At 50.8% G+C, this 13,667-nt stretch overlaps 1 protein-coding gene across 3 annotated transcripts in view; it reads left to right on the forward strand.

Moving 5' to 3' along the window:
• The window catches only part of Osbp2 (oxysterol binding protein 2), a 121,830-nt gene that overhangs the window by 48,019 nt on the left and 60,144 nt on the right, over positions 1-13,667 (forward strand). The window contains exon 1 of one of the 3 annotated variants that reach the window (XM_074060623.1): positions 4,150-4,300. The exons of 1 other annotated variant lie outside the window; for it this stretch is intronic. In XM_074060623.1, the coding sequence (XP_073916724.1) occupies positions 4,258-4,300 (43 nt within the window). In that variant the 5' untranslated portion in view covers positions 4,150-4,257. Of the gene's footprint in view, positions 1-4,149; positions 4,301-13,439; positions 13,573-13,667 lie in introns of those variants that run through there. One more of the 3 variants, XM_074060625.1, reaches the window with a different exon arrangement.

Consider the following 13,667-nt stretch of genomic DNA (forward strand, 5'->3'; position numbering starts at 1 on the left):
GGAACTGCCTTACTGTCTTCTAACATGGCTGTCTTTTTTTACATATCCCCCGTAGTGTCGGGGAGGCAGAGCCACCCATCCCAGGACGACGGGAGGCAGGTTCTCGATCCACTGCACATTTTGCCTTTAGAATAACGACTGTTTTCTCGGGCATTCCACATGTCTTTTGTATCCTTTCTGCTTCAAAGACTAGGGGACCTTTACACATATGACTGCATCCCCTGTTACCCTAAAATTCACTGACTCAGACGCAGGTCCTTGCTGCTCACGGCCATGAAACTCCTCAGCTCAGAGTCTCGCAGGCTTATTCAGAGAGCACATTTCACCTAGAGGTGAACGAATAACTCAGGTGCTCTCAAATCTGACTGATCCTATAGAAATCTCACTGCCAGGAATGTCAGAATAAGAATGCAACTTTGGAGCCAGACACAGTGGCGCATGTCTATAATCCCAGCAGTCTGGAGGCTGAGGCAGGAGGATCATGAGTTCTAAGCCAGCCTGGGCTACACAAAACAAAACAAAAAGCCAGAATGCACTAGGCACCAGTGGCTCACGCCTATAATCCTAGTTACTTGGGAGTCTGAGATTGGGGGGATTGCAGTTTGAGGCCAGCCTGGGCAAATTGTTCATGCATGAGACCCCATCTCCAAAATAACCAGAGCAAACTAGACTGGAGGTGTGGCTCAGGTGGTAAAGCACCTGCTTGGCAAGCATGAAGCCCTGAGTTCAAACCCCAGTCCCACCAAAGGGGAAAAACTTGATGAAGACTTCTTGGAACGTGGGGTACAAAAAGCACCTTCTCTCAGCCTTGGCCCCAGAGGCTTCCCAGGGCAGCGCTGAGTTGTGTAAACCAGGCAGGTGACAGAGAGGAGAGCGTGGGTCTCAGAACTGTCCCCTGTAGTCACTGGAGACCGAGTTGATAGAAAGTCGCCTTCAGCGTGAGTGTCTGCCGAGCGGATCCCACGAGGAGGACTTAGACACAGGGCCGCCCGTTTTCAGAATTAGCCCAGGTCCTCACACTCCTGTCCTGAGCAGTTTCTCTCCCGAGCCGCGCCTCTCACTCCTTGTTAAAATGCTGTAGGTAAAAAATCCTAACTTCTCATTTTTCACCTCAGAATGGCGGCTCCTGAAACAGATTTATGTATGGATGGAAATCCACTTAGTGACAAAGGTACCACTCCAGTCACTTGGGAAAGAAGGAGCCATTCAACAAGTGTGCTTTGTTGTTTGTTTGTTTGGGTTATAGCCATTACTGGGAATTGAACTCAGGATCACTTGAGCCATGTTCCCAGGCTCTTTGCTTTTTTAGCAGTTTTTCAGATAGGGTCTTGTGTTTTTGCTGTAGCCAACTTCTGACCTTGATCCTCTGACCTCTGCCTCCTGAGCAGCTGGGATTACAGGCATGTACCACCGTGCTCAGCCTCAACAAGTATGTTTTAAATTTTGTCCTTCCAGAATTTGTCTCTGTGTAAGTTGTGGGTAACATAGCTAATATTTGCATTTATTCTGTTTCTGAACTCTCTGTTCTCCACTGGTCTCTTTACCAATGCTTCTGAGTCTGGGGGAGGACAGAGTGTGGTCACTCCAGGTGACAGGAGCAAAGGAGAACAGGATGGGGTGGGGATGTCCCATGGTGATGCAAAGTAGAGAGAGCACCAGAGCAAGGCAGAATAGTGGCCAAGGGGCCTGTGGATCCTGGTGACAGGTAGCAGTTTCAGAGGGTCATGACATGGGAACAAGAGCTTCAGGGAGCAGAACCAAGCTCTGTGTGGAATTTGTTCCTCATGGTGTCTGCAGTGCCAGAGTCCCACTGAACTGGGTGAGGGTCTCACTTTATACCCAGACTGGCCTGGACCACAGTTCTCCTATTTGTGCTTCCCAGGTAGTTGGGATCACAGGTGCTCACCACTACACCCAGCGTTTTCATTAGTTGAGATGGGGTCTCATTAACTTTTAGCCAAGCTGGCCTTGAACTGCAATCCTCCTGATCTTCACCTCCCATATAGCTTGAGCCATTGTACCCAGCCTGTTTCTTTAATTGAAGATTGGAGTTATGGCAAAGATGTGTGCTGTGTCACACCATGCCTGGCCCATAGTGGTGTCAAAAACTAGTGACAGTATTGATGGTGACCGTGGGGCAGTTTGATCAGCTTTGAAGTGTCCTCTCCTGCTAAGAAGGGAAGGGGAGGAAGGCAGGGGAGTGGCACAATGTCCTTTTAAAAATTTTTGCTGCTGTTTTTGGAGACAGGGTCTGCTATGTAGCTAGGCTGGTCTTGAACTTGCCATCCTCCTGTTACCAGAGAAAGGAAAACACGAGTGGGTCCCTCCGCTTCACAACTTCCACGCAGATCACAGGCTCTTGAGATCCATGCCAAAAAGTATTTTGGGGTCTCATAGCAGGGAGAGCCTCACGAGGTGGAGGTTTGGAAGGAGAGACAGGAAAGAGAAGCAGGAACATCTGCTTCCCACGCAGGAGATGGGGCTGAAGGAAACCCAGCCTGGTGGCCCTTGTCCAGGGTATTTATCTGAGGACTCCATCTTGCATTCCCGTCTAGTCACCTGGTTATGTCACCTGGTGACTCCTAATCATTTCGCTAAGGTAGGCAGGTGCTCTACCACTTGTGCCATCTAAAAGGGGAAGGGAAGATGCGTTCCCACTCTGGAAGCTGCTCTGTCAGCCTTTCTCTCTTTCTGTCGCTTCATCTATCTACCCTGTCTCCCAAGTGCTGGAACCTGTGAGCATCTTTCTGAGATGGGGCTCTCACCGTGTTTTTAACCCCAGGTGGCCCCCAACTTCTGGGCTTAAGCCATCCCAAGTACCTGTGATTCCAGGGCCCCCACAGCTGGCATTCGTCTCCCTTAACCTACTGTTTCCCTGACGCCATGTAAGTCCTCTGAAGTCACTGCCAAGGTGCTGGACGCAGAACTGGCTGTCACAGAAGATTTTCTTCCAAGGAGAACCCAGTCCCTCGCAGTGCAGGGAGCTGCAGGTGCACAGCTCACCCCTGTCCCCTTTCAAGGCCCATCACGTGCCCTGGGCCAGCTGACACGCCAGCCAGGCCTTTCGTGTGGTTTAATCTGACAGATTCAAGGAGGAAGTGAAACGATTTTGCTGTGGCTGAGATAGATGTGCAGAGCTCTTGCAATTACATGCCTCCTTTCACGGAAAATTCGATTATCATGGTGGTGCTCGTGTAATGAGTCTCTAATGCCAGGAACAGGGCTAATTAATAAGTTGTAAGCGTTGGCTTTTGATTCAGGGATTTGCTGGGGGCGAATCATTTATTTTTAAATAGCTTTAGACCAGACTACATGCAATGTAGCAAAAGGGCAGAAAATGGCTAGACATTAGTGCCTTTTCAGTGTGGCCACACCACCTGTTGGCCAACTCGAGCCTGTGTCCTGAGGGAGAGATGAATTTGAAATGTCTGCTTCTGGTATGGCCCGCGAGTGATACCCTGATCATCCCACCCCCTCGGGAAGAACCGTGAGGCGCACTTGAGGCATAAAAGGAGGCTTTTGGAGGGATCCCTGGGTCCTGTTGGAAATGGGTCCTGGAAGAGAGATGCTGGGAAGAAGTCCAGCCCTGGCCCAAAGGAGAGGACCTGCATCCACTAAGCAGGCAGACCCACATCCTCTGCGCCTGCAGGGTTCTGGGGGCGGTGACACCGGCCTACTCTTAAAACAGGGCCTGGCTGCCTCCTTCCAGGTGCATGTAACTCCCACTGTCACTGCTAACACAAGTGAATGGATTGACCCCAACCCTCAGCGCAGACCCTGGCAGAGAGAAAAAGCGACTTACAGAGCCCAGGAAAATCAGAGAAACACTGAGAGCCCCAGGGAAGCCCCATGCAGCTGAGTTCCTGTTCACCATGTAGAACCAGAGGACCCTAAGGGGTGGGAGTGGGCTAGGGTCAGGAAAGGTCTTTCCAGAAGGCAGCACCAATGACCAGAAGGTGGACATAGGCAGGATGAAATGTTCCCGAGGGACGAGGGTCTGTCCTGAGGGTCTCTCTCTGCAGCAGCTTTGCCTCCTCCGCCTGTGGAAAGCGTTCCCATTTTAGATCACAGCTCATTTTTATTTTGTGCCATGCTGTTTGAGGGTAGGAGGAATATGAATTTCAGTGGGAACATGTTGTTTCTTGTGCAACTCCCTCTGCACAAGATAGCGGCTGTCATCAGAAGGAATGAGGGGAGAGGAACTCCATCTCCACACCACAAAGTGATGGGCAGCAGAAGGAGGACACAGAGCTGAGCATGGTGACGCATGCCTGTAATCTCAGCTACTTGGGAGGCGGAGGTAGGAGGATTGAGGTCTCAGGCCTACCCTGGGCAAAAGCATGAAACCCCATCTGAAAAATAAAAACTAAAGCTAAAAGGGCTGGGGGCATGGCTTAAGCACAGCAGCTGCCTGAGAGAGAGAGAGAGAGAGAGAGAGAACATGGCTTTTGCAGATGTGTCGTTTTGTTGGGTAGCCTGTTGGGTGTGAGTGCTGTGGGCTGGAGGCGGGTGGATGGCACCCAGGGCTGATTCCAAAAGGATTTTGGCTATGTAGTCCTACAAAATCCATGGCATTGCTGTTAACTCACTTTCTCTTTTTTTGGTAGCGGGATTTGAACTCAGGGCCTCGTGCTTGCTAGGTAGGTGCTCTACCACTTGAGCCACTCCACCACCCTGCTGACCCTCTTTTTAGGGAGAGAGAGAAGAGGAGACAGGAACCCACTCGAAGCCATGTCACGCAGATGTGCAGACCCCGTGTGCACGCGCTCTGTAATGGGGTTGGAGGGGACAGGCAGGAGTCTTGAGAATTCCAGGAGGCTGACCTCAGTTTGGAGGGTGGCTTCAGAGTGTGTGCATGTGTGAGAGCGTGCGTGGGTGATTGCTATTCATTCTTGTACCCCGTGGGCTTGTGGCTTTCAGGCAGCTTTTTCAGCAAGACTCTAAGCTGCAGATACATCTGACTGCATTCTACCAGAGGTGGAGGGCATGCTTTGTAGGTTGGAAGGAATTTCTTTGTGATATAGTAATTTGCTGAGAGTGGAAAGTACGGGGAAGGGTCACTTTAAGACCACAAGGCTCTCAGATGTACAATTTAAAATTGGTTAAGGGATGTCTGTTCCTTGACTTTAGGCTCGCCTCACCTCCTCAGTGGGCTGCCCTGAAACCAAGGGCAACAGTGTCTGCTCGGTTGGTCTGTGCGTTTCCACGTGTGGCAGGGCTTTCACCGTCAAAGCCAGTGCATCCTTGTTTCAGACGCTGCCCTTCCCTAGTGGCAAGAGCTTATGTATGAGGGACCCCGGCTATGATCAGTCCCGTCTCTCTTTGGTGTCCATCGCATGGTGCTGTGAAATGCTTGATTGACCTCCGTTCTACTTTGTGGAAAAGGAGCAAAGAGCTGTAGAATGGTGGAGTGCTTGAGCCGGGACGGAGCAGCAGGACAGAGAGATCACAGCTTGGGTCTGGGTCAGTGGAGATTTGGGAATACTTTGCAATAAATGCTTTAATTAGGAATTCACTTGCTCAGCACCCGTGGCTCAGCTACTCAGGAAACTGAGATCAGGAGGATCAAGGTTCCAGAGGAGCCCAGGAAAGTAGTCCCCAAGACCCCATCTCAACCAACAGGTGGGCATGGTGACACACACCTGTCATCCCAAGCTATGCGAGAGGCTGAGATTGGAAGAATTGAGGTTGCAGTGATCCAGCCCTGGAAAAAAAGTCTGTGAGACCCCATCTCAACAGAAAACGCTGGTGTGGTGACGCACATCTGTCATCCTAGCATAAAACAGGAGGATTGGAGTCCAGGCTGGGCCTGGGCAAAAAGCAAGACCCCATCTCCTAAATAACGAGCGCAAAAAGGGCTGGAGGAGTGGCTCACTCGGTAGAGCGCCTGCTTTGCAAGTGCAAAGCCCTGAGTTCAAACCCCAGTACTGCCACGAAAAAAAAAAAGAATTCTCTTAGCCTTTCATCCTGTCCCCAAATCAATGGGTATGTAGTTAAATATCACCAAAATACAGTAGTTGAATCTGGAAGATTTTTTTTTTAAGCATTTGCCAAAACAGCGAAACCCGAAATGTTTGGGGAGCACATTCAGAAGGTTCGCTCGCTGGTCTGCATAATAAGAAACCACTAATGAAAGTGGTGGGTTTTTTTTTTCACCCCCCCCCCCACCTGCAGTATTGTTTATGGGCAAAACCGAGGTTGCAAATCTTCCTTCCAGCGCTTCTGCAGACATCTACTTGCAAGTCCCTGGGTACAAAGTTGCACTTGTGTTTTATAATGAGCAGCCTGTTTCCGGTGGAATTAGTCATTGTGTCCTATGCACGAACCGTTCACAGTCTGGATTGGTCCCCAGCACGTTGGTGCTTAGAATCTGATGAATAGAAGTAATATCGTCGAGGAAAATGTGTACCAAACCCTCTCGAGCCGATTACCATGTTTTATGGAGATAAAGGCTGATTGACCGCTGTGATGATTTGGGGTGGTCTTCTCGTGTTTGTGGGGGTGGGGAAGTGAATAATATGGGCAGTCCGAGCCTCAGGTGTCCCTACCCTGAGGGCCCAGGGTCTCTTACACTCGCCAGCCAGCTTTGATGGTCGGATCACATTAATAATGGCTGCCATGTGTCCTTACTATGTGCTGGGCGTGCTGACGAGCACTGTGGGTAATGGTCCAGGGACTTGCCCACGGTCACCGAGCTAGAAAGTGGCAGAGCCTGGCTGTGACTCCAGGTGGATCTGACTCCTTCCTGCCCACCACAGTCTGAAGACAGATTTTGGGATGATTAAGGTTATGCAGGTCAGCTAAAAGATTTGTTACCAGAAAGCCAGACCAGCTTCCACCTTGGCCCCTGCGTCCCTCCAGAGAAAATCTCAGGCAGGACGCGAACACATAGCCCCTGTGAGAGTCGTCTGTTAGTCAGAGTGCGCTTTTTCTTTGCTTCCTTTCTTTCTTTTTTGGCCGACCTGGGGTTTGAACTCAGGATCTCCCACTTGCTAGGTAGGCAGGCGCTCTACTGCTTGAGCCGCCCTCTCAGTCTTGTATCTTTTAATGAAAGCGATTATAATATGAATCTTTGATATTTTATAGCCTAAACTATTACTACCTACGCCGCTTTGCACACAATTTAAGGAGCTCACAGCAGTTAAATTCGGTGCATCTCCTAATTCTCTCTCTGTATTATTATTACGTATCTTACTCATGTGTGTGAACTCCGCAGTGCATAGTAATTGGCATTTTATTTGATTCTTTATTTTGTTTCGTTTCGTTTTTGGGGGTCGATGCTTGGGGATGAAACCCAGGGCCCTGTCCCGCTAGGGAAGCACTGTCCCGCTGAGCTGCCACCCCACCCTGTAATCGGTGCTTTCAAAGATAGTTACTCGTTTTAGCGCACTTAAAAACCGTTTCCAACGTTTGTTCTACACGTCTACATTTCAGTGTATCCTGACGTCATTCTCATTCAATGTAACAAATTCCTTTAGCATTTCTTGTGATGTATACCTGCCGATGGTGAATTCTTTGCTCTTCTGTTTTGCCTGAAAACATCTTTATTTCACCTTATTTTTTTTCCTTAAGAGACAGGCCCTCACCACATTGCCCGGGCTGATTTCTAACTCCAGGGCTCAAGAGATGCTTGAGCTTCCTACTCACTACAGGTGTGTGCCCCCATGCCTGGTTTATTCAGCCTTAATTTTTTTTTTTTTTTTGGCAGGGAACTCAGGGCCTCACGCTTGCTAGGTAGGTGTTCTACCATGTAAGCCACCCCACCAACCTTTTTTTGTGTTGGGTATTTTCGAGATAGGGTCTCAGGAACTATTTGCCTGGACTGACTTCAAACTGTGTTCCTCCTGATCTCTGCCTCCTGAGTAGCTGGGATTACAGGCGTGACCACTGGCGCCAAGCTTTTCAGCCTAAATTTTTGAAGACTCTTTTTTACTCGGTATAGAATTCAACATTAGCAGTATAGATTAGCAGTTTTGGAGCTGGGGGTGTAGCTCAATGGTAGAGCACTTGCCTAGCATGAGTTGAGGCCATGAGTTCAATCCCTAGCACCCCCCAAAATGAAACCGAGATTAGCAGTTCTTCCTTTCTTCCTTCCTTTCTATTTCTTTTTTAAAAACAGGATCTTGCTCACAGCCCAGGCTAACCTTGAACTCAACACCGTCCTGCCTCAGTCTCCTGAGTGCTGGATTACAAGTGTGCACCACCACACACGGCTCTCTCTTTCTTTTGGTGGTCCTGGGAATTGAACTCAGGGCTTCCCACTTGTGAGGCAGGTGCTCGACTGCTTGAACCACTCCCAAGAGTCTTTGCTCTGAACATTTTGGGGATGGGGTTTCACTTTCTGCCCAGGCGGGCCTGGACTGCGACCCTGTTTTATACCTCCCACCCCAGCTGGGATCACAGATGCGTGCCACCACGGCCAGCATTTTTCTTTCAGATAGGGTCTCCACGCAAACCTTTTTGCCCAGGCTGGCCTGAAACAGAATCCTCCCAGTCTCAGCCTCCCACATAGCTCGGGATGACAGGAATACACCACCGTGCCCAGCTATTGGTTGAGATGGGGTCTCATGGACTATCGGCCCGCAGCCCGGGCTGGGCCTCAAGTCATGATGCTTCTCATCTCAGTCTCCCAAGTAGCCCGGATTACAGGCGTGAGCCACGGCGTCTGTCTTCACAGAGTTTCTTGAATCTGTGCGTTAATGACTTTCACCCAGTTGGGAACGATTCATGGCCGCTCATCCTTCCACACCTGCTTCTGATGTAATCTGCTCTCAGTCCTCTTTGGGGCACAAACTCTATGTATGTTAGGCCTTTTGACTATCCCCGCCTCCCTGAATCTTCTTTGCACGATTCTGACTTTCCATTGTTTTTTCTCTCTAGATAGTTTTGGTTGTCCAGTCTTCAAGTTCACTAAATTTACTTTCAACTTCATCCGTTTAACCTCTCCCACTAATTCTTAATTTCAGATTCTAGACTTTGTTTTAATCCTAGAATGTTGATTTGATTTTTAAAATATAATTCCAATTGTGTTGGACTGCCTCCTCCATTTTGTTCTTTTTAATCTTTTCTTTTAAATTATTGACCATGGTTCTTTTGAAATTAGCTCCCTGCTAATCCGGCTGCTCGGGAAACATGAAACGTGCCAATCGTTCTTCTCCCCAGCTCGTGGCATTTCCGCCATCTGTGGTTTGGGAAGTTTCCATTCTCCTTCTTTGGTTGCCGCAAGCGTCCGTGAGCTCACACAGCTGGGGGGGGGGGGAGTTAAATTTTTGAACACTTTCAGGAGCCATGAGGTCAGCCACTTTCTCGTGGATGTGGCTGCTTGGTGGCTACCAAGGGAAAGGTTGGGTTCCTGGGCTGGACGTGCCTCACGGAGGTCCCCTTAGCTGGCCAAGGCCACAAGGATGACATCCAGTGTTGGATTTGTTCCTGTTTTTGACTTTTGTTTATCACAATTTTTTGACAGTACTGGGGTTTGAACTCATGGCTCCACTTGCTAGGCAAGCACTCTACCACTTGAGCCATGCATCGAACCTGTTTTGCTCTGGTTACTTTGGAGGCAGGATCTCACTTTTTGCCCATGCTGACCTCAACCCAGATCCTCCTGTTTCACGCTTCCTGCCATAGCCAGGGTGACAGGCGTGTGCTACCATACCCAGGTATTGGTTGAGATGGGGTCTCAAGAACTTTTTGCCTGGCCTGGCCTAGAACTGTGATCCTTCCAATCTCAGTTTCCCAGTAGCTGGGATTACAGGCATAAGCCACTGCACTCAGCTTGTATCACAAAATTTAAATGTTATGGACATGAACAGTATTTATAAGGGAAATAGCCTTGGTGTTTAACTGAACTACTCGATGTGACTTTAAACTCTCTTCTACGTTTGGTTAATATGTCTACTTCAGAGAAGAACCACTGGGCTTAAAAATTGTTTTTGGTTTTTGTTGTGCCAAATACATGTAACACAACAATTTACCATTTTAACCATTTTTACCTGCACAAGTCAGGAGCATTAGGTACTTAAACATTGTGCAACCATCAGCTCACTCACCTGGAACTCTCTTCATCTTGCAAAGCTGACACTCTGTTCCCGTCACATAGTAACTTCCAAGTACCTTCCTCCCCGTATAGCTGGGCACCACAGGCTCATGGGTTCATTTCTGAAAAGCCACTGGTTTGGTTTTGATGTTTTGGCAGTACTGGGGTTTGAACTCAGGGCCCCGCACTTGCTGGGCAGGCGCTCTACCACTTGAGCCACTCCTCCAGCCCTATTTTGTGTTGGGTATTTTCAAGATAGGGTCTCACGAACTATTTGCCCAGGCTGACTTTGAACTGTGATCCTCCTGATCTCTGCCTCTTGAGTAGCTGGGATGACAGGCGTGATCCAGTGGTGTCCAGCACACTTGATGTGTTTTAGTCTTGTCACAAGTTTGCTTTGCTCCTACAGTACTGTTATGTCATACATTATTTTGATGAAAACCACAAAGGTGTTTTCCAAAATGAGTGTGGCTGTCCCATTCCCCTCACCACACCTGTGACAGCACCTGTGTTTTTGAGCCATGACGAGGATGTCTGTTTCATGGGTTTCCATTTGCCCTGACATTCAGCTTACAGTGACCCAAAGGGTCCTGAACACAGCCACTGCTGAATGCTCATTTGCCTTCTGCGGTTGTTTTGTTATTTTGAGATGGTCTCACTATGTAGCCATCCTGTTGCCTTAGCCTCCCGAGTGCTGGGATTACAGACATGCACCACCACACCTGCACCCTATCGTCTTTGTTGCCCCCTGGCAAGGAACTGTACAGGGACTTTCTAGAGCCTCTTTCTCCCCTCCTACCAGAAAGGCAGGCATGGGGCTGCCTTGCCCAGGGTTGGCTTAGCAGGGTGTGGACCAGGGCCGAGGAGAGGGTAGTGATGACGGGGAATGTGAAGTAGACAAAACCCCCAAGCAGATGTAAAATTATGCCGTTCTTGGCATGACCAGTGCTTGAGTCACTCATCCTAGAGCTACTGAGTGCCTTTGTCTCAGTGGTACTGACCTCCTTGGGTGGGAGCTGACAGGTCCCACAAAAATAGACTTTCTAGGGGAGGAAAGAGATATGGCAGGGGCCCTGGGAGGATGCTGCCATGAAGGACCAGGGAAGGAGGTCTGGGCACAGGAACCCAGTGCGGGAAGGACAGGATGGGCCAGGGAAGCACGAGTTGTGAGGGCAGGGTTGGGGGATTAGCCATGGATGTGCTTCTGAATTCAGGGCATAACAGAGGACCAAGCACGGCTGGGCACGGGGAGTGAATCGGTTTGGATTTCACAGGACATCTGTTGTAAACATGGCGTTCCAGGCAGTCCGGCATGGTTTACCAGTTGTCAGCAGCAGTGATAGTCCTGTTCTGCCCGCCAGGATGAGAGTGTAGAGAGGAGGTCAAAGGGCAGGGCCTGAGCTGCGGGGGGGAAGGAGGAAGAGAGCCTTTGTGAGTGCGAATCAGTGGTGTATGTTCCGGTCTTCACACTTTTCCAGAACCCAGAGAAATAACCAAATGGCTGAACTGAAACTTAAAATCTTGCTATGTGGCTTTCATTGTTTCTGTTAGTTCCAGGTCTTGAATCTTTTGGAGTCTTTAGTATAAATGTGTGCAGGTCAGTGGAAATTCTGAACTTCTGTGCTGGTGTGTGTGTCCATGTAAGTATGTGTGTGTGCCTGTGCAGAAAGGAGATTTTTCCCTGGGTTTTCATTGGTCTTCTAGATAGTGAGGATGCAGACAGACACGCTGGGCCGTAACCTAGACAAAGAAATTAAATTGAAGGGATCCTGTGCCACAAAAATCCTTCAGCAATCCCATTCCAAAAGAGGAAATGTACAGAGAGACACTCCATGTCCACTTGGACCCTGACCCCAAATCTGATGCCTGTGACATCACAGCAGAAAGCCCATGTCCTCCTGGGCGCTTATTTCTTGCCTTTGAGTTTTGACAGTACTTTACTTTTTTTTTTTTTAAAGAGGATAAAACTGTTGGAAGTAATTTTCAAACAGAGGTCTTACTTTTCTTATTATTTGTAAGGCACCACATGTGGTTTGTGAATCTTCTTCCTGGATGTGAAAATGGGAGGCCGGAAAGGCAGGTGTTCAGCCACCCCTGTTCCGGCTGTGCCCTTCATGAGGCCTCCTGGCTCTCTGTGTAGCAGTCTATGAACGCTTGATTTCCCCTTCCTCGAGGGGAATCCGTTCCCTTCAGTCTTCTTTCGAATGGCAAAAATGAAAGTGTCTTTGGATGTGAATTAATAAGACATAAAAAGTTGTGGTGGGGTGGGTGTTGGAGGTACTCACCAGTAATCCCAGCGCTCAGGAGCTTAGGCTACATAGCAAGAACCTGTCTCAAAACCAGGCCAAAAGAAAACACAAGTTGCGGTTGTTTCAAAAGAATTAAGAGTGGAGGGGAGAGTTTACTCCTCATCTTGAATTCCAGAAGCAAAGTGGGCGGGGCAAATACCTGTTCTGCAGATTTCCCTTGACAGGCTGACCTCCACCCAGACAGCGCCCCACCCCCACATCCCAGAGGGGAAACTGAGGCTCCAGTGGCCCAGGTCAGGTTGCTGGTCTGTGGACAAGGCCAAGTCAGACCCAGGACTCCCCCACCTCAGCCAAGGACCTTCCTGGCCCCGGGATAAGGAACAACAGAAGGGATTTGAACAGAGACGAAAAACAAGGCAGATGCATTTCAGTGTGATGTCCAGTCAACAACAGTCCCATCTGTTGGCTGATTGATGCTCTGCCACCGAGGATGGGGCAGTGGGGGTGGGAGGGAGTTGGATGGCAATCCCACCGCCCTCTGCTCCCCCTGGCCTGGTTAATTCCTTGCAGCCCCAGGGCATATGACAGTGGAGAAATGAGCCACCGGGTCATCATCCATGGGCCCCTCCCCCGCTGGACCCAGGCCTCCTCGGGCCTCCATTGGGCCGAGATAGCGCCCTTGGTGCCGGGTCGGGTTCCGGGCCATTTGAAGAGGCTGAACTGCGCTCCCCACGACCCGCCGCCGCGAACTCGCCTTTGTCCATCCCCCGTCTTGGGACCGGGCAGGCGGAGGGAGGTGGCACCGAGCCGGTGGCCTCGGGCAGCACGCTTGGCTCTTGGAGCGAGGCCCGGGGGGGGCGGAGGCTGCCTCCTCGGGCGTGGGGGGAGGAGGCTGGAGGGATGAGGACGCGGCGCGGCGCGCGGGTGCAGCGCGCGGGCTGAGACCAGCGCGGAGCGCGGCCCGGGGACGCTGTCCGCGGTGCTGAAGCGGCGCCCGCGGGGCTGGACGCTGTCGGCGCTGCGGAGGAGACAAAGCCGCGGCGGCTGGGCGCTGTCCGCGGTGCTGCAGCGGCGGTCGCGGCGGTCGCGGCGGCGGGGAGGCCGGCCCGGGGCCGCCCGGCCGCGCACACCCGATCCGCGGACCGCCCTCCTTGTCCCCGGCTCGGCGCGGCGGTGGCCTCCGGCACTGCGCCCGGATGGACTGAGAGCGCGGCGGCGGGAAGGCGGCGGCGGCGGCGGCAGTCTGGGGGACAGAACCACGTCCACACTGGAGAGCCCCTCCCCGGGGTGAGTCCGAGGTGGGGGTGGGCTGACCAGGGATGGGACAGACAGGGTCCTGGGACAAGGGATCTCTTGAGCTTTGGGGTTTTCCTTCCCCATTG

This window comes from Castor canadensis, chromosome 18, assembly GCF_047511655.1.
Source record: "Castor canadensis chromosome 18, mCasCan1.hap1v2, whole genome shotgun sequence".
Classification (NCBI taxonomy): Eukaryota; Metazoa; Chordata; class Mammalia; order Rodentia; family Castoridae; genus Castor; species Castor canadensis.